At 49.1% G+C, this 26,068-nt stretch overlaps 2 protein-coding genes and 1 pseudogene across 3 annotated transcripts; 2 read left to right on the top strand and 1 right to left on the bottom strand.

The window, feature by feature from the left end:
* Positions 1-3,465: 3,465 nt before the first annotated feature.
* On the top strand, positions 3,466-5,333 carry LOC136539785 (transcription factor MYB30-like). Of its 2 annotated transcripts, none has more exons than XM_066531764.1 (2): positions 3,466-4,139; positions 4,251-5,333. In XM_066531764.1, the coding sequence occupies exons 1-2, from the start codon at positions 3,992-3,994 to the stop codon at positions 5,081-5,083; spliced, it is 981 nt and encodes a 326-aa protein (XP_066387861.1). In that variant the 5' UTR covers positions 3,466-3,991; the 3' UTR covers positions 5,084-5,333. The 2 variants fall into 2 exon arrangements, with proteins under 2 accessions (XP_066387861.1, XP_066387862.1); XM_066531765.1 differs by having other exon boundaries at positions 3,471-4,124.
* An 8,154-nt stretch (positions 5,334-13,487) lies between these two features.
* Positions 13,488-14,316, bottom strand: LOC136537121 (uncharacterized). The gene is made up of 2 exons (XM_066529195.1): positions 13,726-14,316; positions 13,488-13,671 (listed from the first exon to the last, which is right to left on the bottom strand). The coding sequence occupies exons 1-2, from the start codon at positions 14,013-14,015 to the stop codon at positions 13,488-13,490; spliced, it is 474 nt and encodes a 157-aa protein (XP_066385292.1). The 5' UTR covers positions 14,016-14,316.
* Positions 14,317-14,535: 219 nt separating this feature from the next.
* Positions 14,536-25,573, top strand: LOC136530746 (probable methyltransferase PMT2; annotated as a pseudogene).
* Positions 25,574-26,068: the final 495 nt, after the last annotated feature.

The raw sequence follows: 26,068 nt of genomic DNA, 5'->3' as shown, positions 1-26,068 counted from the left end.
TGGAGACAATCCTGCCCCTCTTTACTCCCTATCCCACCCGTGGTCAGCAGCGGTAATATCTTCATATCAACAAGGGTAATATTGTCTTTATACAACTGCATTAATGGACTTTAGTCCCTGAAATCAAACAGGGTCCAGACTAAACTTTAGTCCAGGACTAAACTTTAGTCCGCGGACTAAAGGAACCAAACAGGCCCTGAAAGAGGCCTTTTAGTCTTTTTTTTAGTTAGGGTGTTTGGCTCAAAAGTGACTAAAAGGTGAGGTTTAGTCTCATTTAGTAACATTTGGGTGACTAGTTGGCTAATGCACTTTTAATCCTATTTAATCATAGTGTTTGGGTGAAAATGACTAAATGGGACTGGCCTGTTTGGTTAAGGGTCACTTTAGTCACTAAAATACCAAACACCCTGACTAAAAGGAGTCATTAAAGTTTAGTGGCTTTAGTCAGCAAAGGGTAACTAAAAGTGGTCCCACGTGACTTTACTCTCTTTCTCTCTTCTCTCCTTTTCACATTTAACCTACTTTTAGCATATGAATCTAAACATAAGAGTAGTGATTAAAGGAACCAAACATACTTTAGCTGACTAAACTTTAGGAGCCCCTAACCAAACACCCCTTACCCACTTGTTACATATGAAAAGTGAGCTCGTAGTGTTGTACTTGAATGTTACTTTACGGCTTTCTGCAGATGACATACTTTAGCAGTATTTTTTTATGAATGAACAGTATTTTTTTCTCACAACAAATCAGCATAAGCTCAATTTCAACAAAACGAACAGGGCCATATATTTGAGCACTATGACATTTATAACATACTCTCCCTCTGTTCCTTTTTTATCTGTCTTTATCACTTCTCGAGAAGTCAACCATACATAATTTTGAATTTACCCATAGGAGTGTCTTTGCAAAAGCTTTTGCCTTGAAAAAAAATATGTGGCTTGAGTATGTCTACGGGACGTCGCAAGGTTGTTTAGCCGAAACATCAGTGGGCGTTATTGCATTGGAATTCATTGGATGCCACTCTGGGTGTCGGCCATGTTCATTAGGCCACATTGCCCGTGTGCCAGGCTGACCGGAAGGACGGCTTTGATGGCCAGGGTCGCTGTTGCATTAAGTTGCAAGAGGACTTTGTGATGAATTCCTGTGATGCGGATGACCTGACGTATCCCACTGACCCGGCCCTAGGTGAGTTGCATTGCAGCTGGAGGGGAGCGTGCGCATTCGGCCCTCTTGTCGCGTGCCGTTTCTTCGTGCCTGTTCCTTCAAAGCATGCGACATTTTAGCACTGTTTTAATCCATCCGTAGCAAGCGCCGTGCAGATTGTGCAGTACCGTCATCTCCGAGCCTGAGCCCTGAGACGGCGACGATTGGCACCAACTCTCTCTCTCTCTCCCGTCCTCTCGACCAAGGAGAGAATGGCACATGCTCGTTGCCACTGCTGGCACATGCATACGATACGACGTACCACAAGCAAGGTTCATCATTTTGGTCGTGCGTCCTGACCATTAATCGGCTCTGTTTGCTTGAACTTATCCATTATGAAATAATATTTTTCTCTCATAACAAATCTGTTTGAGCCGGTTTATCGGCCGCCAAAACCATCCTCAACAGCTATCGTCCTGTTCGTTTGCTTATAAGCTATATTTTTTCAACCAACGAACAATATTTTTCTCACACAGCAAATCAACCAACTGTACACTTGAGCGAACAGCGCATATACGATGTGTTTGGCCGGTAACTGCTGCACCACGCGCCCACCGGTGGTCGGTGGGGGATCGGCGTGCGTGCCCATCCGGCCATCCCTGCCGTGCCGTCGTCGGTTGCGTTGCGCGGGCCAAGTTGACGTGCCATATGCCATCCTCCTCCGGTCCGGTGCACCCACATTAATTCGCGTCGATCGCGATCGCTAGCTAGGTCACCAGTTGCCTGGACCCGTCGCCGGCTGACCCGGTCAGCCTTCTCCGATCTGCAGCGCTGGTTGGTCGGTCGTATAGGAGCCTTTATGTTCATCGCTTCTTCTTCTTCTTCTTCTTCTTCTTCTTCTTCTTCTTCTTCTTTTCCCTCTCAGTCCATTTGGAGGATTATTGCAAGGTTATTTGACCCATGGATTCGGGCATCACGATCGGTGCTCTCTGCCTCCGCCTCTGGCGTACTGACTCTATGTAGAAGTAAAGCCATGCATGCAACAAGTGTATCCCAGATAGGTCGTCAATCTTCTCATCTTGCAGTCGGTCGTCCTGCACTGTTTCTCTGAGCGCAGGCTATTTCAATCCCAACGCAGAAGTTGACCCTGCTGCGCATCGTGGTCCAGGTCTCGTGGACGCCATGTTGACTTTTGCTCTACTGCCAATTACGGGGTACTCCATAATAACTGTAGCTAGGCATGCATGCTCCTCCTGTTTCATGGCTGGTAGAGTGGTAGGGCATTTCCTTTAATTTCGTTCCCTAGGTCCTGGGATGTACTCTACGTACTTCACTGCAGCGTGTTGCGTGAACATCAAGTGTGCACTAGTGTACTAGGCTTGTAGCTTTCTTGCTTCCATCTGTTGCAGCAATGTACGTACTGGGAAGTGCCTAGCTAGCTAGGGTACCCAGTGCATGCATCAGGCATGTGTGTACGCATAATCAGTACGTATACGACTAGTACTCCCTGCCTAGCTACTCCGATCCCTCCACATCAGATCTCCCCTAATTGCATCTTTGAGATCGATCGAGATCTATGAGGCCATATCAAGAGGTGATCGATCAAATGGCAGTACTGAAAAGTATAGTAACAACCACGCTTGCTTGTGTGTGGTGGTGGAGTGAGAGACAAGGAGAGACCTTTCGGGATCACGCGATGGAGATGGAGCAATCGTCAATTGCCAACGAGCTACCTAGCTAGTATTTCATCGGCCAACTGATGTTACGCCTTGTGTGGCCCGAGTCACTAACAAGTCAGGCATAGTGCTACGATCGACCTCCTTTTGTGTTTTGGTACATGTACAAGATACATCAAGCATGTATATAATTTGACTAATTAATTATTGAACAAACTTATATTGTTTGGCATTTTCAAACCCATAATGCGTACTAAAAGTGGATGCAGGGAGTATATACATATCATATAATAGTATTAGTATATGATGTCGTATCTGTGATGACCCTTCCACAGCCGAGCGTCATTTTGATGCGTGCAAGCAATCTTTAATTTGAAGAAACGAACATGTGTGGCTCCATTGCTATCTATCATCAGTTGCATGCAAGCTTTGAGTAATATACGACTTGCTCAACGTAATCGATCGATCGGTGCACGCTAACTATTTCGGGGACGAGGGCGACCGATTTGCATTTGAGCCGCGAGTAGTAGTCAACTACAGGTAATATTGGATGAAATAAAGATGACAGAAAGAGTAATGCTGCTACCGCTAGTGTATCAAACGATGAAGGCCCTGTTTTGCGGCGCTACTTTTCAGCGAGCATAAGCATCAGCCTAAGTCAAATTTCAGATAAGATTGTTCACTAGCCAATCCGCTGTCAGTCCACATGCAGTGGCTGTTTGTCTGAGCTTTGACTCCTTTTCTGACATGACCAATTCACTGTCAATCCCCACATGCAGATGCAGTCATCACTCTACCCTTTGACTTTGCTGTGCCGCTGCCGCGTGTGGAACTGTAGCGTCAAGGTCTCAAGGACTGGCTGGCCCAGCGCCCCGACTAAAAAAAAAAGAAAGCTCAGCTACACCTCCTGTACATTGCTAGTAGTTACGAGTACTCTGTGTGCAGACAGCCGCAGACGTGCAGTGCCGTGTACACGTTGGATCGGATCCCCGGCCGTCGGGCCGTGGATATAAATACACATAGACACGCACACGCCTCTGGAACCTTGTCTTGATTCCTTTTCATTTCTATCTATCTACACCATCGATCCATCGGGGGCGGCGCTGTTGGCCGGCGGCATTGCATCGACGAGGACGACAGAGGGCGGGGCGGCGGTTCCGATCGATCGATCCATGAGGCGGCCGCCGTGCTGCGACAAGGATGGCGTGAAGAAGGGGCCGTGGACGCCCGAGGAGGACCTCGTCCTCGTCTCCTACGTCCAGGAGCACGGCCCCGGCAACTGGCGCGCAGTCCCCGCCAACACAGGTGGGTGTGGTGTGGGTGGGTACACTGCCACACTGGCCATGTCGCTCGACGTCGTACGCTCTCATGGGAGTTCACAGCCACTGATCGATATTCTCACTCTGCTTCATGCATCTCATTCTCATGCAGGGCTGCTGCGGTGCAGCAAGAGCTGCCGCCTCCGGTGGACCAACTACCTCCGCCCGGGCATCCGCCGGGGCGGCTTCTCCGACCAGGAGGACAGGCTCATCGTCCACCTCCAGGCGCTCCTCGGCAACCGCTGGGCCGCCATCGCCTCCTACCTCCCCGACCGCACCGACAACGACGTCAAGAACTACTGGAACACGCACCTCAAGAAGAAGCTCCTCCTCCAGCAGCAGCAGCAGCGCGCCTCCACCGCCGCCGCCTCGTCGCCGACGCCGCCCAAGGGGCAGTGGGAGCTCAAGCTGCAGACCGACATCGACCTCGCCAGGCGCGCCCTCCGCGAAGCCCTCTCCGTCGACGCCGCCGCCGCCGCCGGTCCGCCGGGGATGGCCACCGCGAGCTCGGCACCGTCGGCGCCGTCCGCCGGCGGCCCAGCAGAGGCACAGGCGTACGCGCTCACCGCGGGCAGCGTCAACAGGACGATGCTGGACGGGTGGGCGGCGGCTCCAGCGCCAGGGAGGAGCTGCGTCGTCGTCGGTAGCACCGTCATCCCGGCCCTGGCGACGCCCGGCGCGGCAGACAGCGCGTCGGGGTCGTCGTCCGAGCTAACGACGGAGTGTTCTGGCTCCATCTCCAGCGCCTCCAATAAACGTGCCGCGCCGGTGGCTGCCGGCCACCAGCTGCTGCTCGTGCGCGAGGAGAACACCACATCGCCCGGGCAAGGGGAGGTGCCACTGTCGGCGATCGAGTCGTGGCTGCTGGAGGACGACGGCGGCGAGCAGAAGCTGCCGCACGAAAGCCTCCTGCTCGACGCCGTCCTGCATAATTTCGGTTTCTAAATGTCAAAATATTTTACTAGAAATCGAGTGTGGTTAATTATGCTAGTCGTACTACTAGCTATACTAATTAATCTAGTCCTTTTCTGCCCAACAAAATTTATCTTAGTATAGGTACTAGGTAGTACCCGTCGCTGTTCTACTTGTCATCCGTACAAGAGGTACGGTACGCAGACGACGATTTGTGTCACTGCATGAAGCAATTTAAGCAAGTGGGTGATCGTAATGCTATGAAAGTGAAATGTGAAATGAAACTCAATCCGTTTGCTCATTTTTAGCGTTCACATATAGGCGGAACTAAATGGGATTCGTGAAATCAGGATATTTCGTTGTTAAACTCGGGTCAAACAAAAAATATACAAATAATTTATGGTGCTTAGGGCACTCCTAACCAAGAACCAGTAAGGTGTCAACTAAGGAAAAAAATATAATGTGACACTACAATTAAAGAAGAGAGGAGTAAATAGTTTCTTAGATAAGAGCAAGGTCAATAACAGAGCCTAAGTGTTTAGCTAAAAATCAAGTTATAAGAGTCAAACTATACAATAAATATTTTTATTTATCTATAAAAACATTTTTTTATTATTAATGTGGCACCATGTCTTCTATTCTCTTCACTACTCCTCCTTACATATAATTTTATCTAGGTCCACCACTGCAAAGGCTCCCGTGCCGAGCTTGTTGTTTTTATAAGAGCAAGTACAACAACTAGCTTATAGCCAAGCTAAACAATATTTTTGCTGATATGGAAGAGAGAAGGAAATGATTCGTTTACCTCGTTATTATCCACATCATGGAACACAGGCCTGCTTATGCCTTCTTTAGTTCCTCCTCGTAAAGTTTACTCCATATTCCATCGAATATTTGATACATGCATGAAGTATTAAATATAGACTAAAAAATAATCAATTGCACAATTTGCGACTAATTTGCGGAACGAATCTTTTAAGCCTAATTAGTCCATGATTTTGACAATGTGGTGCTACATTATCACATGTGCTAATGACAGATTAATTAGCCTTAATAAATTCATCTGGCGGATTACTGACGGATTCTGTAATTTATTTATTTATTAGTATTCGAACATTCCATACGATACTCCATATAACACCCGATGTGACGTCCCATAATTTTATACCCTAGATTTAAAACAGGCCTTAGTTTTCTAGCACGTGTTGCCTCACCTTGCCTTGTTGCGTCGGCACAAGTGACGAGGAGCTTGATCGGGCGGGCGAGTCAGTGATGATAGCTTGTTGGCTCGATGGTCGTCCTTCAGTGATGGTGGTGAAATGAGGCGCTCAACGATAGGTGGGGTAGGGTGGAGCTTTCTGGAGTGTTAGTTGGGTGTGCAATTGTGTCTTCTTGGTGTTCTTGCCAGCGTGCGTTGGCTTTGTGTGGTCGATGGTTGTTGTTATTTGTTGCTTTCGTTATTTATAGTTGTCCATCGTTTATGGTTGTTATTGTTCTGTTGTACTACTCAGTTTGGACTTATTCTTGTTTTTAATATAATTGACAGCTCTTTTGTCTAATCTGTTTAAAAAAAATAGCTCTCATGTGAGCGAGCAAAATCTTGCCAATACGGTCCTCGAGATGTTTAGGTAAGGAAAGCAAACACGCGTCCACGCTAGCCATCCTTGCTAGACAAGACGTAACAGTGTGCCACAATGAAACCAAACAACCTCATAGGCTCCTTATGCACCGCCTATATCTTCGGGAGCAGGCAAGGTGTAGACCAACCTATATCCACAAGATCAATAAGGACTATTGACCAAAATCCAATCGAGCAGTGGATGGAGGTTGAGCGCCTCATATATTGAGTCTTGGTTCTTCTTTTTTGCCGGTGCGTTCATCACCATGTCCATTCAACGCGACGAGGGATTTTTTAACCACATCTTTTTCGCCCACACCAGGGCATGGCCTAGCAATGGTCCACAACAAACTCTTTGCCGAGGCCGGCTAAGAGGTAGGCTGTAAGAATCCTTACAGCCAGCAACCGGCTATATTATTAGTCTTGCTCTAATAGTGCTCACTGTATCCCATTCCCATATGACCACTGTTATAGTAGGAGATAGTAAGACAAGTAGGATGAAGGCGGGATGGATATTCCCTAGTATTCATTGGCCCCGTTTGGCTTGCTAAAACTTGGCTGAATTGGCTGGAAAACACTGTTCTGGTTGAATTATTGTAAGAGAAAAATATTGTTCCGGCTAAAAAAATAAGCTGAATAGTGTGGATTATAAGGTAAGCCGAACGGAGCCATTGTCCTAAAAGTGTTTAAAGACTACTCCGTATAAGAAACCAGGCATTTAATATTCATACTCTATTCGAATCTTGAATACTCAAAGTTGAATTTCTAACATGTATATAGAATACAACTATTAGTATCCTACGCATCCGACACTATTTGTGGCCCTGTTCGGTTTACTCCATATTCGGCTTGTTCGGTTTTTTTTTCAGCCGGAACAGTCTTTTTCTCTCACAACAATTCAGCCGGAACAGTGTTTTCAGCCAATTGCAGTCAAGTTTTAGACCAACGAACGGGACCATAGGTCCTGTTCGGCTTACCCCATATTCGTATATCTGATTCCAAATGTCTGAGAAAGCACCCTTTCAAAAAAAAATCTCTGAGAAAACCAACTATCCGTATTCGATATGTTATTATATCCGATAGTGTTTCGTACCTAGACAAGCCAGTCCCACCATACAAGGAAGAATACTCGTAGCCCATTGGTTTGTCGTCCAGAAGCCCAGAACTGAAAATTGATTGGGCCGACTCCGCGCCCTGCCCCCCAGGTCGCGCCCTCATCCCAGCGCACAGCGAGTACTGTACATACATACGGCTAGGCAATGGAGCCGGTGGGCGTGATTGGTTGCAGAGCAAGTCTCGAGCCAGGATGGCTAGGCTGTGCAGGACCAAAGAAGTCGGGTTGAGCTCGTACAAATGGTCGTGTTTGGTTGTTTTTGTTGTTGGTTTAGTATGAGATGAGGTCATGTTTGGTTGCATGCATGCATCAAAGTTTTGGGTGTCTGACACATGGGCCCCTACACCATGCGTGAATCAAGACGTCCTGTATAGAGAGGGAAGTGAAAATTGAGAAAACAGAGACGTGTGGGATAGAGGAGGGCAGATGAACGAAAGGATGCAGGCAAAGGTGCGAGCAGAGAACCAAATATTGCCGCAATGCACCGAGTAATACCGGATAGGCCTTCGGACGATGTGAGCGGGACAACCAATCACGCCCGTACGCAGTAGCTGTGCTCGGTGGCGCTACCCGTGGCCCCGTACCACGTGCGTGAAGCAAGCTCTCTTGCCGTGTTCCTGAGCAGCCAATGAGCGTGTCCAATTCATCAGCCTGTTTGTTTATTTGGTTCTTGGGCTCATAAGCCTGATGGGTGTTAATTTATTATAAAAAGAAAATACTTTTAATTAATTGATAAACCCTAGCTAAAACCAACCAGCGAACGGGTTTCGGCTGCTCATCTACGATTCTGTAGCTGTTGCTTGTAGCTCTCAGACGGTGCTTTTCTTGCCTCCACCACATCCACGTGCCGCTGTGCCGCCGCGCGAGGTGATCAGTGACAGCTGATGACCAATGCGACCGACCTACATTAAACAAGTATCTGTCGTAAATAAACTAAATTAATTTCTAAATTTGTTCTAAACCAAACTGTTTTATTTGCGTCATGGGCAAAAGCCAGAGAGCGCGCCACCAGCCATCATAACGCTGTGAGTACGCCCGATACGGGTGAGTGGAGGGACCAGTGCCATCGCTGTACGAGTGAGTAGTGTGCAAATCGCACTCTGCAATTCATCAATCAAAGCCATAAAAGCGTTCCTTCCAACCTGCAACTAACGTCTTCCTGAACGTATGGCTGGGGCTGAAACGATAGTATATGATCGTGAATTATTACTGTTGACTGATTTGGTGTGAGAGAAAAATACTGTTACGACCAAACGAACATGCTCATGATGTATCCCGGTGCACCAACTACGCCTGCACATTCCTCATTGGAGTTCAGCGACATGCACATCCACCTCTGAACCAATGCAAACAAAGGCACCGTTCGTTTGAGCTTATCGGCCATAATTATCCCTACTTTTTCGTTATGGAAATAGTATTTTTCCTCTCACAACAAATCAGCCCTATAAATCAGCCGCAGCAGCAATAAGTCCTGCCGAACCGGACTAAAGACAGCATCACATCTTAAAATCTGACGAGAAATTACTCCTATATCACAGTCCAACTGAATCACCACCTAGTACATTACATCCACCTGCCCTGCCTGCTATCCTCCTACAGCTAAGCCAAGAAGCTAAACACCCTGTTCATTCATCCTTTCATTGCCCACAAATCTCCTGCAGACTCCTCAATTGTATTCCTCTCCAGCAGCAGGCGAGATTACCTCTCTCGCTAGTCGCTAATCGCTAAACAAAAAAGAGAGACACCCTATGCCTTGTTCATCGTCCTGCTTGAACAGCAGACACAGCTTCAGGCAAGTGCCTGCTGCCACCCTTCTCAGCCTCAAGACTTCAGGGCAGGGCGCGCGTCAGCTCCTGTTGTGTATCGGGTCGGAGCCCCGCCGGACCCTCCACTTGCTCATCTGCGCCGCGCCGACGGCCGTCGCCGTCGCGAACCGCTTCCCTGTCGATGCGGCGGGCGCCTCCGCCGGCGTCGGCGCCCGATCACGGCCGAGGACCATGTCCTCTCTCCTTAGGCCGCTCACCATGGCAGCAGGGTGTACCACCAGGAGGCAGACAAAGGCCGAGATGGCAAACAGCCTTGACCACCTTCTTGCACTCGCCATGGCGTTGTTGTTGCTGCTGCTGCTGCGCCTCAGCTGGAGACATGCAACTTGTGCTGCCTGATGTGCTTTGGCTCTAGTAGTTTGGTTGATGCAGTATAACCATCAATCACAGCACTGTCCTGTCTGTAGATATAGCCCCCAATAAGGCCACGCCGGGTCCCAAAGCACAAAGGGACAAGGGAGGCATGTCTAAGGCTGCTTATAGAAGGTTCTGAGACCCTGACAGTTAGATTTTGCAAAAGTCATTGGAGTGGTGGATGAGGGGAGCCTGACCCCATCATCCATCCTCTAATAGTGCTCAAGAGCAACAGCAAGAACAATCCCTTGCTTTAAACCCCTGTTGCCACCCGCCTCTATCTACTACTGTCTTCAGTAAAAACCAAAACTGAAGCATTCATGGATAGAGAGGAGAGGTTGTGGTAACCAGCAGACAACAGTACAATCCAAGGCTTTGCGCTTTTGTATGCTTTTCATTTCTTGTGCTTGCCCTCCTTGCAAGAAGCACCCTTCTCACTTTGAATCTTCCAAGGCCACCAAAGCTAGCCATTCAAACTTAAAGGATCTGCACCAAGTTTCAATAGCTTCTTTCCTCACGTTTCTCCATGTAGGATGCCAACATCCAATGCTTTGCCTACTTTGGTGCAGAGCGCAAAGAGGGGATGAATCTTAAAGCATTGGGGAGAGTTTTTGGGATCCAACGGGTGTGGTTTCTTGGTCATGGTCCAAGGATTGCATTTTATCAGTGGCAAAGCTGAAAGATAAAAAAAAAACAGAAACTAACTTCTTTTAAAGTAAAGATAGGGCCACCTTATCTGCAAATATACTGATTTGTTGAGTGTTGAGCACTTATAGATGCAGAAAACAAGTAGATGAATAATAATAAAGTGATGCAAGATTATGCTAAGATCCCTGCTTGTGAAGTGGGCAAGGGAGCCCACAAGATCATCCTTGCTGCAAAAGAAAAGGAGGAAAATTAAAGGTGGGTGGTGAAGGAATGAATTTCCATGATTTGGCCTTTTCTTTGGACAGATTCCTAAAGTGCTCATTCAACTATTTTATTTTGAAAGCTAACAGATTTATGCATTCATATCTTGCTAAAGGACCAATAAACTAACAATCAAAAGTCTTTCATCTAGGATGGCAAGTTAGTTACCTACAAAAATTAGGATCCCACTAATAAAAAGAGCAATCATATCATGCTAGTTATGGAAGAAAATTAGGTCTAGAAATCCTAGATCAGAAAAGGCATTGGAAAACAACAAATTTAAATTTACTTCTGTGCTAAGTAATAGGTAACACAACATAGCCAGAGTTAGTGAGTTATTACCACATGAAAAAGAACCATGATCTTAAAGCAGATAACATGTTGATCCGATCATAGTAATGATGATGCACTGATTAAAGTAACAACACAGTTGATTTCAAATGTCACGGTTATTTCTTCTTTTGGTCATAGTTACTTGCAAAGTTATATGCAAGTAAAGACGTACAAGTACAGAACAAACCAACTTTTACCAAAGATTGCACTGGAGCTAATGCATGTCCTTTTGCTTCTCTTTAATATGAGCTGTTAAGACATAATGTTTGCATTCACTAACTACAGATAATTTAGTCTGAAACAGGTAATGCAAAATTGATAGTGCAACTTAGATCATGTCATCTAATCTACTTAGGAAAATGACTCGCGGCACAGCACTTAATTGCTCACAACTGCATATATATGGAGACACGTCTGCCCGGTGCATATGATCAATATTTTGGAGGACATTAGAGATGAGGCCAACCTATGGTGCCTGGTGAGTGCAAAGGCCTTTAGAAGCATTTGGCCATGATTTTGTTATTAGGTCACTGGTCGAGGCTTTTCTCTTGTTTTTGGCATTTTCACTTGTTTTTTGGACCTTTGCCCTAATGGGCATGTATGAGTCTTTTGTCTCTTGTCTTCTTAATATAACGATGCACAGATCTCCTGCGTGTTCGAGACAAAAAGAATCGTCCATATCCATCTAGGTAACCAATACAAGAAAATTTGCAAACTATGGTGGAAAACATCAGTTGTTACTGTGAGCAAAGTAGCCCTAGATTCAATTCTTAGTTTGCCAACATATGCTTTATATTCCCATGAAAACAAGTATTCTTACTCATAAAAAGCTACATTGAAGACAACTTCATAATTGTTTCAAGTTCTACAAATGGATCAATAACTTTTTTCCTCTATTGTCTATTCCTTGTTTAAGTTCATTTGTCGTGATGCTATTTTCAGTCTAAAAGAGTAGTTTAGACTGAGAATCGCACCACCTTAAGTACACCACTGAAAACTGTAGCTGGTGGGCTTCAGTGGCGGATGCAGGATGGGGACAAAGGGGGGCTAAATAATGAAGATTTAGGGCTAAAGCTAGAGATTAATGGTGATTTGAGGCTAAGTAACCGTGGTTTAATAAAGAAATCAGGCTCACTAGGGGGTTGTAGCCCCGGCAGCCCCCCCTTTGGATCCGCCCAGTGGTGGGCAAACAGAAAGAAGTTCAACAAAAGGTAAAGGTAAAAGAGAAAGTACAATATGTTCAAATGAACCTCCATACCCTTGCTTCTGTGAAAAGAGAGCTGTCTGTTCGTCCTTGGCTTGTCCACGCCTGCAAAGATGCCACCACATCACCTGATAAAACCATATGATTTTCATTTTTTTTGGTGTGTGTGTGTGTGGGGGGGGGGGGGGGGGGGGGGTGGCGTTGACGTTTTGTGTGTTTCTATGCCTTGATAAAGCCAACATGCAAACTTCAGTGACTCTTGTAAGGTAACAAAATGTTATCATTAAGTGCTCGCAAGAAAAAAAAACAGAATATACTTTCAGGCACAAGCCCAGCGCAAGGCATTCCTTCTTGGCGTTTTAAATGGAAGCAGCGAATTCCCGGGGATGGTGAACCAAAGCAGTGATTTGTCCTGTGCCAATGTCATCATTAATTGCTTGCTTCAGGCCTTGTTTAGATTGTAAATTTTTGCAATCTGGATATTATAGCACGTTTCGTTTGTATTTGACAAACTTTGTCCGATCATAAACTAACTAGGCTCAAAAGATTCGTCTCGTGATTTACAACCAAACTGTGCAATTAGTTGTTTTTTTTACCTATATTTAATGCTCCATGCATGTATCCAAAAATTGATGTGATGGAGAGAGAGTGAAAAAACTTAGAATTTGGAGGTGATATAAACAAGGCCTCAATAGCGAAGTAGCGACGGCTCAAGAAGCCAGACCACGATTTCCCCCCTGCCCCAAAAGCCATGGCTACTCGTCGAGGCATTCCGTCGAGCAGATTGGGGACACCCTATATCAACAGAGGCGCACAACGTAGGACCGCCAAATTGCATCGGCGAGGCTGCGGCGCTGCGGCCTGAGAACAATCGCAGCAAATGGAACTGGGACAGGACACGAGTGATGGATCATCATCGACATAGATTCTTGCGGCGAGGGATTTGCGTGGGAATTCGGAAATGCAGAGGCCGTACTGGAGGGCCAGCCGCAGAGCGAGAAAATTGAATATTTGACAGCCAATCGGGACGTCTATGAACATTTAACATTCAATTCGTGCGTCGTTGAAAATTTAACACTCTATCTACGAATTTGTTGAAAACAGGTGTTTTCTCCCCCTTTTCTCTGATTAACATTTTTTTCTTTTTCGTTGAAAACAGGAGCGTCGTCCTTGCTGGGCGGCGCGACGTCCCTGACAAGCTCGGCGTACTCCTTCCTCTCCTGTATCTCCCGGAGCTTCTCCAGCCTAGCCTTGAGCTGATCGCTCTGCAAACGAACCGCACGGCAGACAGTGCCACCAAGGACACAGAGAGAGAACCTTTTCACGGGCTTAGGGCTAGGCAGCACGAAGTCAGCGCCCTGGAGGAGGTCGCGGAGCTGCGGGCGGGTGTCTGGCGGGGTGACGCACCAGATGGTGCGCAGAGCGCGGTAGGTGACGGCGGGGTCCGAGATGAGGCCGGAGGCGAGGTCCCGAAGATCGGCAGCCAGGTCGACGGAGGCGGCGGCGGTCAAGAGGAAGGAGCGGATGGGATCGGTTGCTGCGACGGCGAGTCCCGGCGCGGCGGTGGTCGTCGTCATGGCTCGCTTCGCTACAGTTGCCTTATCCATCCATTTCTTCTAAAAACGAACGCATCTCTCCCGTACTTATTTTTCTTCGGCTCTGTTCGTCACACCGCGGCTGCTCTTCTTTGTTCTTCACGCCGCCGCCGCTGGGTGCCGGAAGAGGCACTGCCGCTGGCTGGGCATGCGCGGGGCCAGGCTGGGAGCAGGGCCGGTCGCCGGTGCTAAATGAGCCGGCCATGCGTGTGCGCGGACGGTCGCCGGTGCTGGGCGCCGGCGCTAGCCAAAGCCCGCCGTCTTCGGCTCCGCTGCTGATGGAGGCCGTCGGCGTAGGCCTGAGGCGTCGCAATGGTCGAGCAACAGCAGGCGGTGAGGAGCCCGACTACAGAAGTTCAACCTTGCCTTGGAAAGCAAAAGAAAAAAGAAAAAATATTAAATGGAGAAAAAGAGAAAAAAATACCTGTTTTCAACGAATTCGCAGTCGGAGTATCAAATTTTCAACGATACGGATGTCAAATGTTTTACATGCACCCAGATTGGATGTCAAATATTCAATTTTGTCGCTGCAGAGCACAGAGCAGACGCGGTTTTTAGGCGAAGAGGCCGCACCGCAAGAAAACGCCCTCTGCATCTGCCCGTCCACGTGTCCGATTCCGATCTGACGGATCGGAAGGGAAGCACCGGAACTGCCGGCCCCCGCCGGTCGACTTTGAAGCACTGCGAGGCGGCGACACCGGGGAAGAGAGAGAGAGAGAGAGAGAGAGAGAGAGAGAGAGGAGCCGCCGCCTCAGGCCTCAGCCCACAGCCCTCGCCTCACTCGCTCCGCCGCTGGCGTAGTGAAGAGAGCTCCGAGGTGGTATCCCTTGTATCGCATCGCATAGATTCCGGGCTCTACTCGTCGCGGTTCCCGCGAGGTCCGCCGATCCGCGCCCCGCTCTGGATCTCCGGTTGATTTGTTGTTCTGGAAGGTGTGTGAAAGAATGTCTCGGACTAGTTCCGCGCTCTTGTGATCTGCTGCTTCTCTGTTTGAGATTTGGCAGCCTGCTATCTTCTTGACCCTTTGTGGTACCTCAGCGATTGGGTAGTGGCTAGTCTTTTCTTTCTGTTTGGGTTTACCGGCTTGGGGAGGGGTGTCTCTCACTATGTCACGGAGTCTTCAAATTGAGATCCTTAACTGATGATCCATGATTTCGTACATGAAATTGTGATATGTTCAAATACGTGGGTCTGATTTTCGTTATTGTCGAATATTACTTTGGATTTTAATAGATGTTTGTTGCTCTCAAGGTTCCGCAAAAGAGCATTGAATGCGAGTTTAATTGTTGTAAACATTGAACACAACCAAGAGAATTCCCAGAAGCGCGTGATAAATGCCACCGAAGCCTAAGACTGCGGAGGAAATTAAGTGAAGTACTCCGGGGCCCAGTTTTGATTGAGGGTAGGAATCAGTATTTGGCACTGTATCGTTTGTATTTGACAATTATTGTCCAATCATGGCCTAACTAGGCTCAAAAGATTCGTCTCGTAATTTACAATCAAACTGTATAATTAGTTATTTTTTTATCTACATTTAATACTCCATGCATGTGTCCAAAGATTTGATGTGATGGAGAGAGAGTAAAAAAATTTGCAATCTAAACAAGGCCCGGATACAAAATAAGGAAAAGTATCTCCAACTTCTCCCCCCGGCCCTACTCCCCAACCTAGAGTAGCTAAGTGCGGATGAGGAAAACAAAGTAACTATATTAGCTGGCAAGGAGTGATTAAGGTTTCCAACCAATGATATGATACCCAAATTCTCTTGGTAATCTGTTTCAACCATGCAACATATTGATGCCTTTTGATGAAATCTAGATCTAGAACTTCATGGATTTACTTCCTAGTTCCTACTTTTTCCTATTGTTGAGGAACATTGTTTTACATAGATATCAACTAAACTGTCGTACGGAATCTTAATGTTAATTCTGTTAGGTGGTATGGCACGAAACTTGACTGAGAACAGGACCAGAAATACATTAATTGTGATTGTGATTTTTGGCCTCTGTTCCTTCTTCTATCTCTTGGGTGCTTGGCAGAAAAGTGGTTCTGGAGGAGGAGACAAAACACATAAGTGGGTCATTGAGCAGATCAAATGTGCACAGCTCCCAAATCTGAGTTTTGAGACCCATCATAGTGCATCCAACCTTCCAAATGATACTGGTAGTTCCAAAATTGAACCTTTCAAGCCATGTGATGAGCAGTACACTGATTACACTCCTTGTGAGGAGCAAAAGCGTGCAATGACCTTCCCTAGAGATAACATGATATATCGGGAGAGACATTGTCCACCGGATGAGGAGAAGCTTTATTGCTTGATCCCAGCACCAAAGGGTTATGTTGCTCCTTTTTGATGGCCAAAGAGCCGTGATTTTGTTCCTTATGCCAATGTACCACACAAGAGCCTTACTGTTGAGAAGGCTATCCAGAACTGGGTACACTATGAGGGCAATGTTTTCAGGTTTCCTGGTGGTGGAACACAGTTTCCTCAGGGTGCTGATAAATATATAGACCAGCTTGCTTCTGTCATCCCAATAGCTGAAGGGAAAGTGAGAACTGCACTGGATACTGGTTGTGGGGTACGTGAAGTCCCTACCCTGAAAATGCATGCATATTTTTACTGAGCGATGCGCCATGGTTGTTCTTCTTGCATGAGCTCTAATCTTCCCTTGCTTCTTTTCTTTGTCATATTTTCATTTAGGTTGCCAGTTTGGGTGCTTACCTGTTGAAGAAAAATGTTTTGACCATGTCATTTGCACCACGGGATAATCATGAGGCACAAGTACAGTTTGCATTGGAGAGAGGTGTCCCTGCATATATTGGTGTCCTCGGGTCAATAAAGCTGCCATTTCCATCTCATGTCTTTGACATGGCCCATTGCTCGAGATGTTTAATTCCATGGAGTGGAAATGGTAAGAACACAATGAGGACTTTCTTTTTGTTGTAAATGATCCATGGTGTGGACATCTGAAGCATGAAACTTTCATTGCTCTGTTTCTGCAGATGGTATGTACATGATGGAAGTTGACAGAGTACTAAGGCCTGGTGGATATTGGGTGCTGTCAGGCCCGCCCATTGGCTGGAAGATTCACTATAAGGGGTGGCAACGTTCAAAGGAAGATCTTCGGAACGAGCAAAGAAAAATAGAACAATTTGCACAGCTTCTTTGTTGGAATAAGATATCTGAGAAGGATGGTATCGCCATATGGAGAAAGAGATTAAATGATAAGTCTTGCTCCATGAAACAAGATAATCCAAAAGGTGGCAAATGTGATTTGACAAGTGACAGTGATGTATGGTGAGTGTCATTCCTCCAGTCCTCCCAATAGAATATGATTTTTGTCCCTGTATTTGCTCTTAAACCTGACTCTATTTACTATACGCAGGTACAAGAAGATGGAAGTTTGTATAGCCCCCCTACCTGAGGTTAATAGTGTATCTGAGGTTGCGGGTGGTCAATTAGTGCCTTTTCCCAAGAGGCTCTATGCAGTACCTCCTCGTATAACCCTTGGTTCTGTGCCTGGTTTCTCAGTTCAGTCATATGAAGAGGACAATAACCTTTGGCAGAAACATGTTAAGGCTTACAAGAAAACCAATAACTTGCTTGATACTGGAAGATATCGCAATATAATGGACATGAATGCTGGTCTTGGTAGCTTTGCTGCTGCACTAGAGTCCCCAAAGCTATGGGTCATGAATGTCATTCCAACAATTGCAAATACTTCCACTTTAGGTGTAATCTACGAGCGTGGATTAATAGGAATGTATCATGACTGGTATGTAGTATTAACGTATTTGCTGTGTTGGTATCCTGGATTTCTCGATTTTTGCGTATTATGTTTGATTACTCACTAAAATTCTGAAATCATTTTTCAGAGTAGTTACATTCTACTTTTATAGTCTGGATAACTTTTCCTTATGCTGTTAGTAAGTGTATTTGCTTTGAGAACGATATAAGAAGAATGTATTCAGTTACCAATCTATGTGAAGACTGAGGGATATAACGGAACTTTAGCTATGCTGGTGTCAGTTGAAGCCATTTGAGGTGAAGTTGTAATAGAGAAGCAGATTTGCTATGTGACACCCTCCTCTCCAACTCCAACGAGACTGGCCTATTTCTCCTTCATCCCTGGCAGATTAGGTTTAGGGGATTTGAGGATTTCGGGGTTGAGGATTTGAACCTTTGAGGGAAGGAAGGTCAGCTTGATGGTGGAGGTGGTTGCTGGGTGTAATGATAAGGCGGCGGGGATGTTGTGGTGGAGGATGGGTAGGGTTGGTGTGGGGGCAATTCGCTCGACGTTTTAGCATAGCTGTGGGGAGTGGCTGTGGCTGTGGCTGCAGGAAATGGGAGGAGGGCGAGACGGAGGCTGCCACTGGAGATAGGAGGAGGTGAGCAGGCGGAGCCCTGGGGTCCTCCTTGGGACGTGGCCGGAGGAAGAATAAGGTGGTTGGATAAAGAAGGCTAAAGGTAGAAGAAAGAAGGAGAGTGTTATGGTCGGTAGGGTCTATAGGCGTAGATGCCTGGATAGGAGTCCGGCTTAGCCGGCTGGTTGGCTAGGAGTCCGGCCTGTTAGTTATCAGGTCCTAGAATATAGGACGGTTATCTATTAGAGTTGGTTATTGGATTAAGTTAGGTTTGAGTCGGTTGAGATCTACTTGTATAAATATTAAAGAATTATAATAGAGGAGGTAACCTGGGATTGAGACTTACCGTCTCCCTTGGGTGCCCAGGCTCGTTACTGTTCATCGTCTCCTCTTGCAACAGCCACCACGGCTCCTGCCCGCCAAACCCTAACTCGCTCTCGCGTTCCTCGATCTCCTCCATACTTCCTTCGAAGCAAAGCCCGCCGCCGTAACAACCTGGTATCAGAGATCATGTCGACATCCGGGGCCGCTCCGCCGCCAATTCCACCCACCTCGAGCCCCCCCCCCCCCCCCCCACGTCTGGGGTTCCAGCCACATCAGGCGCCCTTGTCCCTGCTACATCGGGGGCCCTGATTTCCCCCACCTCGCAGCCTTCACCGCCGCCGCAGATGTACGCGATCCCTGCGGAAGCTCTGACAGAATTCACCAATGCCATCCACGGCATTCAGAACCAGATGGCCCTGCTGAACTTTCAGATGACCAACATGGCGCAGCGCCTGACGGCCATTGATGGGCGGGACCTGCCCACTGCAGCGCACCTACCACAGTTGCCGCAGCCCGGCTTCGCTGCGCTGCCGGCCTCATCTGCGCCCGTACTCCAGGAGGCAAGATCTGCGTCGTCTAGTGTACTCCCGACGTCCACTGCAGCCCCAATGGCGACCACTGCTGCACTAAGGGCGCCACCGACGTCGGCCAGCCAGTTCGGCGTGCCGATCACGCAGATTTGCTTCCCGCCGTCACCATCGCCGATCCCCTCCTTCGAGTCCGTCATGGGGGGCATGCCAATACCGTCGGCTCCGGCGGTGTCGACACCTGCGCGGATGTCTGTTCCTCTGCCGATGGAAGGGGCACAGGAGGGTCACGTGGTTCCCAAGTACCACAAGCTCGTGTTCCCGACATACGACGGCAAGGAGGATCCCCTCGGCTGGCTGAACAAATGCGAGCAGTTCTTCAATGGCCATCAGACACGCCATCAAGACCGGGTCTGGCTCGCGTCGTACCACCTCACCGGCGTCGCCCAGCAGTGGTACCTGGTGCTCGAGTCTGATGCTGGGCGCCCAATCTGGGATGACTTCCGCACACTCTGTCAACAGCGGTTCGGTCCGCCCCTCAGCACCAATCATCTCTCTGACCTGGCGCGCCTTCCCTTCACCTCCACAGTTGATGCTTATATGGAGGCGTTCCAGGCACGGGCGGCGCATGCAGGCAGGCTGTCACCGGGCCAAAAGGCCAAACTGTTCACCGGAGGGCTGCCCGAGCACATCCACGTCGATGTGGAACTCCACGATCCGCAGGACCTCCAGCGGGCGATGCACCTGGCACGTGCGTACGAGCGCCGGAACACGCCGATGCAGCTCGCGCTGCCACCTCCGCCACGCCGACGCGCCACTGGAGTGGCCCCTACGACTCCTGCAGCCACAGGGACGATCTCTGTAGCCTCATCCTCTTCATCGGCAACGTCACAGCGCCCCTTCAAGAGGCTCACACCGGAGGAGATGGCGGAACGTCGCAGGCAAGGACTCTGCTACAATTGCGACGAGCCTTATGTGCGGGGCCACAAGTGCGCCCGGCTTTTCTACCTCGAGGTCGCCGATTACATCGTGGAGGAGCCGGACGACGACGCTGAGGACAACAAGGCAGCGCCACCTGCTGCAGATCCACCCCCTTTTGACCCTGATGCCCCTATGATCTCCCTGTCTGCCATCACAGGTATCCGCGATTCGGACACCATGCAGCTGCGTGTCCGGATCGGTGCGCATGAGTTCACGGCGCTGTTGGACTCCGGGTCTACGCACAACTTCATCAGGGCGAGTGCTGCGCACCATGCGGGACTGCGCCTCGTCAATAGCCGGGGGGCTCACGTCGTAGTGGCCAACGGCGAACGCATGGCGTGCCAAGGCCTGGGCCGCAACGTCCTTCTTCAGATCGGCAGGGAATCTTTCCGCCTCGACATGTTCTCCATCCACGTGCAGGGCTGCGACGTCGTCCTGGGGATCGCTTGACTGCGTACCCTGGGACCTATCTTGTGCGACTTCGCGACGCGTACCATGGCCTTCAACCTCCGTGGCCGCCGCGTTGTCTGGGTGGGAGTGGAGGCGTCGGGCTCGCAGCCAGCACCAACAGCCGACCCTCTGCTGTCCAGCACCCTCTTCACCGACACAGGATCTGAGCAGGACCTCTTGGAGCGCCTCCTGGACACATACAGCGATGTTTTCGCCGCTCCAGCAAGTCTGCCCCCGGCTCGTGACTGCGATCACCGCATTCATCTCAAACCAGCAGCCGAGCCGGTGGCTGTTCGTCCCTACAGATACCCTCAAATTCAAAAGGACGAGCTTGAGGCGCAGTGTGAGGACATGCTACAGCACGGCCTGATCCAGCCCCAGCACATCTCCGTTCTCAGCACCTGTTTTGCTTGTCAAGAAACAGGACAACACCTGGAGGTTTTGCGTCGACTACCGGGCACTCAATGTCGTCACCGTCAAGGACAAGTTTCCTATACCGGTGGTCGAGGAGCTGCTTGACGAGCTTCATGGTGCCCGCTATTTCACAAAGCTGGACCTTCGCTCCGGATATCATCAAGTGCGTGTCCACCCCGATGATGTGCACAAGACGGCGTTCCGAACACACCATGGCCACTTTGAGTTTTTGGTCATGCCTTTTGGCTTGTCCAATGCTCCTTCTACGTTCCAGGCACTAATGAACTCTGTCCTTAAGTCCTTCCTGCGTTGCTGCGTCCTTGTCTTCTTCGACGACATACTGATCTACAGTGGCTCTTGGACAGCACATATGCAGCACCTCAGCGCCGTCCTCGACGTTGTGCGCGCGCATCACCTACATCTCAAGCGCGCCAAGTGCGCGTTCGCTGCAATGGCGGTCCACTACCTAGGACATGTGATTTCAGAAGCTGGCGTCTCCATGGATGTCTCCAAGGTGGAAGCTGTGCAGTCTTGGCCTCAGCCGCGTTCCGCCCGCGGCTTGCGTGGCTTCCTGGGTTTGGCTGGCTATTATCGCCGCTTTATCCAGGACTTTGGCGCCATCGCAGCACCCCTAACGCAGCTCCTGCGGAAGAATGCGTTCCAGTGGACGGAGGAGGCAGCAGCAGCGTTCGACGCCCTGAAGGGGGCCCTGTCCAGCGCGCCGGTTCTTCATCTACCAGATTTCAGCAAGGAGTTCGTGGTAGACTGTGACGCGTCCGGCTCCGGCTTTGGCGCGGTGTTACATCAAGGAGCAGGTCCGCTGGCGTTCTACAGCCGGCCGTTCGCAGCCCGGCATCTCAAAGTGGCGGCATACGAGCGTGAGCTGATTGGGCTCGTCCACGCCGTGCGTCATTGGCGCCCCTACCTTTGGGGTCGTGCTTTTGTCGTGCGCACGGATCACTATGCGCTGAAATACATGCTGGATCAGCGCCTATCGACAATTCCACAAACTCAGTGGGTCTCCAAGCTTCTTGGCTTTGATTTCAGGGTGGAGTTTCAGCCTGGCCGCGCCAACACAGTCGCAGACGCCCTCTCACGGCGTGATGGAGATGTTCCCCTGCTGGAGGCCTTGACCAGCGCTGATGCATCGCTGGCAGCATTGTCTGTGCCGGCGTTTGACCTCTACAACGAGCTGCGCCATGAGTTCGACAACGACGCAGATCAGCGCGCCTTCCGCGATGCTGTCACCAATGGCGACCACGGTGCAGCGTGGATGGTGCGCGAGGGGCTGATCCTTCGGGATGGCCGGGTGTACGTGCCTGAGTCGTCCGCGGTGCTTCCTGATCTCCTGCAGTTGGCTCACACGGTTGGCCATGAGGGCATCCAGAAGACCCTACAGCGCCTCCGCACGGACTTCGCCGTGGAACATGACCGGCGTGTTGTGCGGGATTATATCCGTACATGTGCTACGTGCCAGCGCAACAAGACTGAAGCTCTGCACCCCGCCGGTCTACTTCAGCCTCTGCCGGTGCCATCGCGGGTGTGGGCTGATATTTCGCTGGACTTCATTGAGGCGCTGCCCAAGGCTCATGGTAAGAGCGTGCTACTTACGGTGGTTGACAGGTTCTCCAAGTATGCCCACTTCATTCCATTGGGGCATCCTTACACGGCCGCCTCCGTCGCCCGCGCATTCTTCACCGACATCGTTCGCTTGCACGGCTTTCCGGAGTCGATCGTGAGCGATCGAGACCCTGTCTTCACAGGCCACTTTTGGCGTGACCTGTTCCGGCTGGCTGGGGTCAAGTTGCGCATGAGCTCCGCCTTTCATCCCCAAACTGACGGCCAGTCGGAGGCGGTTAACAAGGTCATCACCATGTACCTTCGCTGTACTACCGGCGATCGTCCTCGCGACTGGGTGGACTGGTTGCCATGGGCGGAGTTCTGCTACAACTCCTCGTTCCACTCCGCCCTCCGCACGACGCCGTTCCAGGTGGTGTATGGGCGACCATCCCCGTCCTTGCTGCCATACGACCGGGGGACAGCTGCTACTGAAGATCTTGATGCTATGCTGGACCGCCGTGATGAGTTCCTTGCTGAGGTCCGGGACAGGCTACTCCAAGCACAACAGTACGCTCGCAAGCATTATGATGCCCATCACCGGTTCCTGGAGTTTGCAGTAGGTGACTGGGTTCTCTTGCGCTTGCTCAATCGTTCTACGCAGTCGTTGGAGCCGGCTGTGCGACGGAAGCTTGGGCCCAAGTATGCTGGCCCCTTTCAGGTGGTGGAGCGCATTGGTCAGGTGGCGTATCACCTGCAGCTGCCTGACAATGCTCGCATCCATGATGTGTTCCACGTCGGCGTCCTCAAGCCCTTCATCGGCACACCTCCAACTTCGACGCCGCCACTGCCGCCGCTTCAGCATGGGCGCCCCCTACTTCTGCCTGAACGCGTTCTGCGCTCCCGGCTGCAGCGCGGCTCCTGGCACATCTTGGTGCAGTGGGCTGGTCTGCCACCGTCTGAAGCAACGTGGGAGTCAGTGGACAGCTTCCGTATGGCTCACCCTTCGTTCCAGCTCCAGCTCGAGGACGAGCTGTTTCCAGAGGAAGGGAGTGATGTTATGGTCGGTAGGGTCTATAGGCGTAGATGCCTGGATAGGAGTCCGGCTTAGCCGGCTGGTTGGCTAGGAGTCCGGCCTGTTAGTTTGGCTAGGAGTCCGGCCTGTTAGTTATTAGGTCCTAGAATATAGGACGGTTATCTATTAGAGTTGGTTATTGGATTAAGTTAGGTTTGAGTCGGTTGAGATCTACTTGTATAAATATTAAAGAATTATAATAGAGGAGGTAACCTAGGATTGAGACTTACCGTCTCCCTTGGGTGCCCAGGCTCGTTACTGTTCATCATCTCCTCTTGCAACAGCCACCACGGCTCCTGCCCGCCAAACCCTAACTCGCTCTCGCGTTCCTCGATCTCCTCCATACTTCCTTCGAAGCAAAGCCCGCCGCCGTAACAGAGAGCCCCTGGATGGAATAATCAATTAAGATCCAATGGCCCAAAATTTGAGTGTGGGTAGTAGAGATCAACACCTAGATATCCACTAGATGCACCATAGAAAAACTTGTCACCAAGGTCATCATGTTAATTCTTTAAATTTGTGCTTTGTTCACTAGTATGAGTTTTTCTGCTTTTGAAAAAACTGAGTTCTTATATTTCTCTTTGAGTTTATTGACTTACCGTATGTCTGCCAGTTTTGGTGCATTGCAAAATACTTTTTTTTTCTTATCGAATGTTCATTTGTTCGTCATACACTTATTCTTGGTCCAGGTGTGAAGGGTTTTCTACTTATCCAAGGACATGATCTCATACATTCTAATGACATCTTCAGCTTGTACCAAAACAAGTAAGCATGTAGCATTTGTAAAATTGCAGTGGGACAAGTTTGTGAATAAAATAAATCTTCCCAACTAATATTCGTGTTCTTGAACAGGTGCCAATCTGAAGATATACTCCTGGAAATGGACAGAATCTTACGCCCGGAGGGTGCAGTCATAATTCGTGACAAGGTTGATGTTCTTGTAAAAGTGGAGAAAATAGCCAATGCCATGAGGTGGAAGACAAGTGTTATGTGGTTGCTAGGATTGAGAGGAGTGGTTGCTAGGATTGAGAGGAGAGAGCCGAGGGGCACGACGGCGGCTAGCGTGCTACAGTACCCGTGACACTACAGTACCGTGGGTACTGTTCACAGCGGCGGCGGCTAGGGCTGCCAGGGCGCTGGGGGAGGCCGGCCGCGGGGCTTCGCCCACGGCCGGCAAGAGAGAAGGGATTTCCTTCTAATCTCTTGCTTGATTAGATTGATACATCTCCTCTCATTATATAGAGAGGTCTGACTTGGCCCCTAAGCAAGCGACTAATTAACCCTAATGGGCTAAGGCCCAATAGGCCCTTGACTCCTCTAACAACAAGATTGGCTGATCATGAGGGTGGCCCTCATGTACCTGAGAAGATACTCTTCGCGGTCAAGCAATACTGGCACGTTGCAAAAACAAGCAGCTAATAGTGTTCGTTTATTTTTCTCCAGTCACACAGATAACTCTGTCCCTGGCTGTGTTTATTGGAAAACTCTGTCGATTATAGGTTGAAAATCACCAGCACATGTTTGTTACTGAAATATAAAACAATCACCCTGGGGGAGAGTAAATTATGTGGGGCCTAGTTGTGAACTTATGATTTGATTATTCCACCGGTGCCGAGATCCAGAAGACATGCCAAAAGGATCGTTTGACCTTGTACTAGCTCATATCTGATCAGACAGATGCAGCTGCTTACCCTGCAGCAGTCCATCTGGAAGTAATGAACTAGCAGTGGACTTATAGTTTTGTATAGGACTTTTTGCCTCTACTCGCACTTTTTTGTTGTTGTATCTCAGAATTTCATCAACTGGAGTGTATATGAACCCATAAGGTCTTCCTATTTGATTTTAATTGACAAACATTTTGGGCCCAGGGATGTTACTGTGTGACCTTGATTACTAATGAGATCACAATGTTCTCTCTCTTTTTTTCCTTTTTTTTTTTTTTGGTGTGGGTGTAAGTTGGGTGCATCCCGGCACAGGGAGATCTGTGCATATTCATCAACCATTCCTTTTCAGTTTGTGTCCAGGAAACAACGTTAACACATGAATTTCACAAGGAAACTCTTGGGCAATCAGATGCTCCCACTTAATAATTGGAGCACCTGACCATTTTGTCTGACTGCTCTTTGGACTTTGGATCGGTTGCGGATTCCAGCATAAATGGCTGACATTTTCTTTGTTGCATTTGGTATGTCCATGGACAAGAAGGATCTGAATTCTGAAGTTCATCAAAGAGGATACAGGTTCAATAGTTTCCCATGCCTTCTTGTTTGTTATCTACATGATGGGGTTATAATTTGCACTTTATATATAGGCAGCCTGTTCGTTTCGTCGTAAACGAGTGTGGATTATTTACTGCTGGATGGTTTGATGTG

Source organism: Miscanthus floridulus, chromosome 2 (assembly GCF_019320115.1).
Source record: "Miscanthus floridulus cultivar M001 chromosome 2, ASM1932011v1, whole genome shotgun sequence".
Classification (NCBI taxonomy): domain Eukaryota; kingdom Viridiplantae; phylum Streptophyta; class Magnoliopsida; order Poales; family Poaceae; genus Miscanthus; species Miscanthus floridulus.
This window is presented reverse-complemented; position numbering and strand designations above follow the sequence as displayed.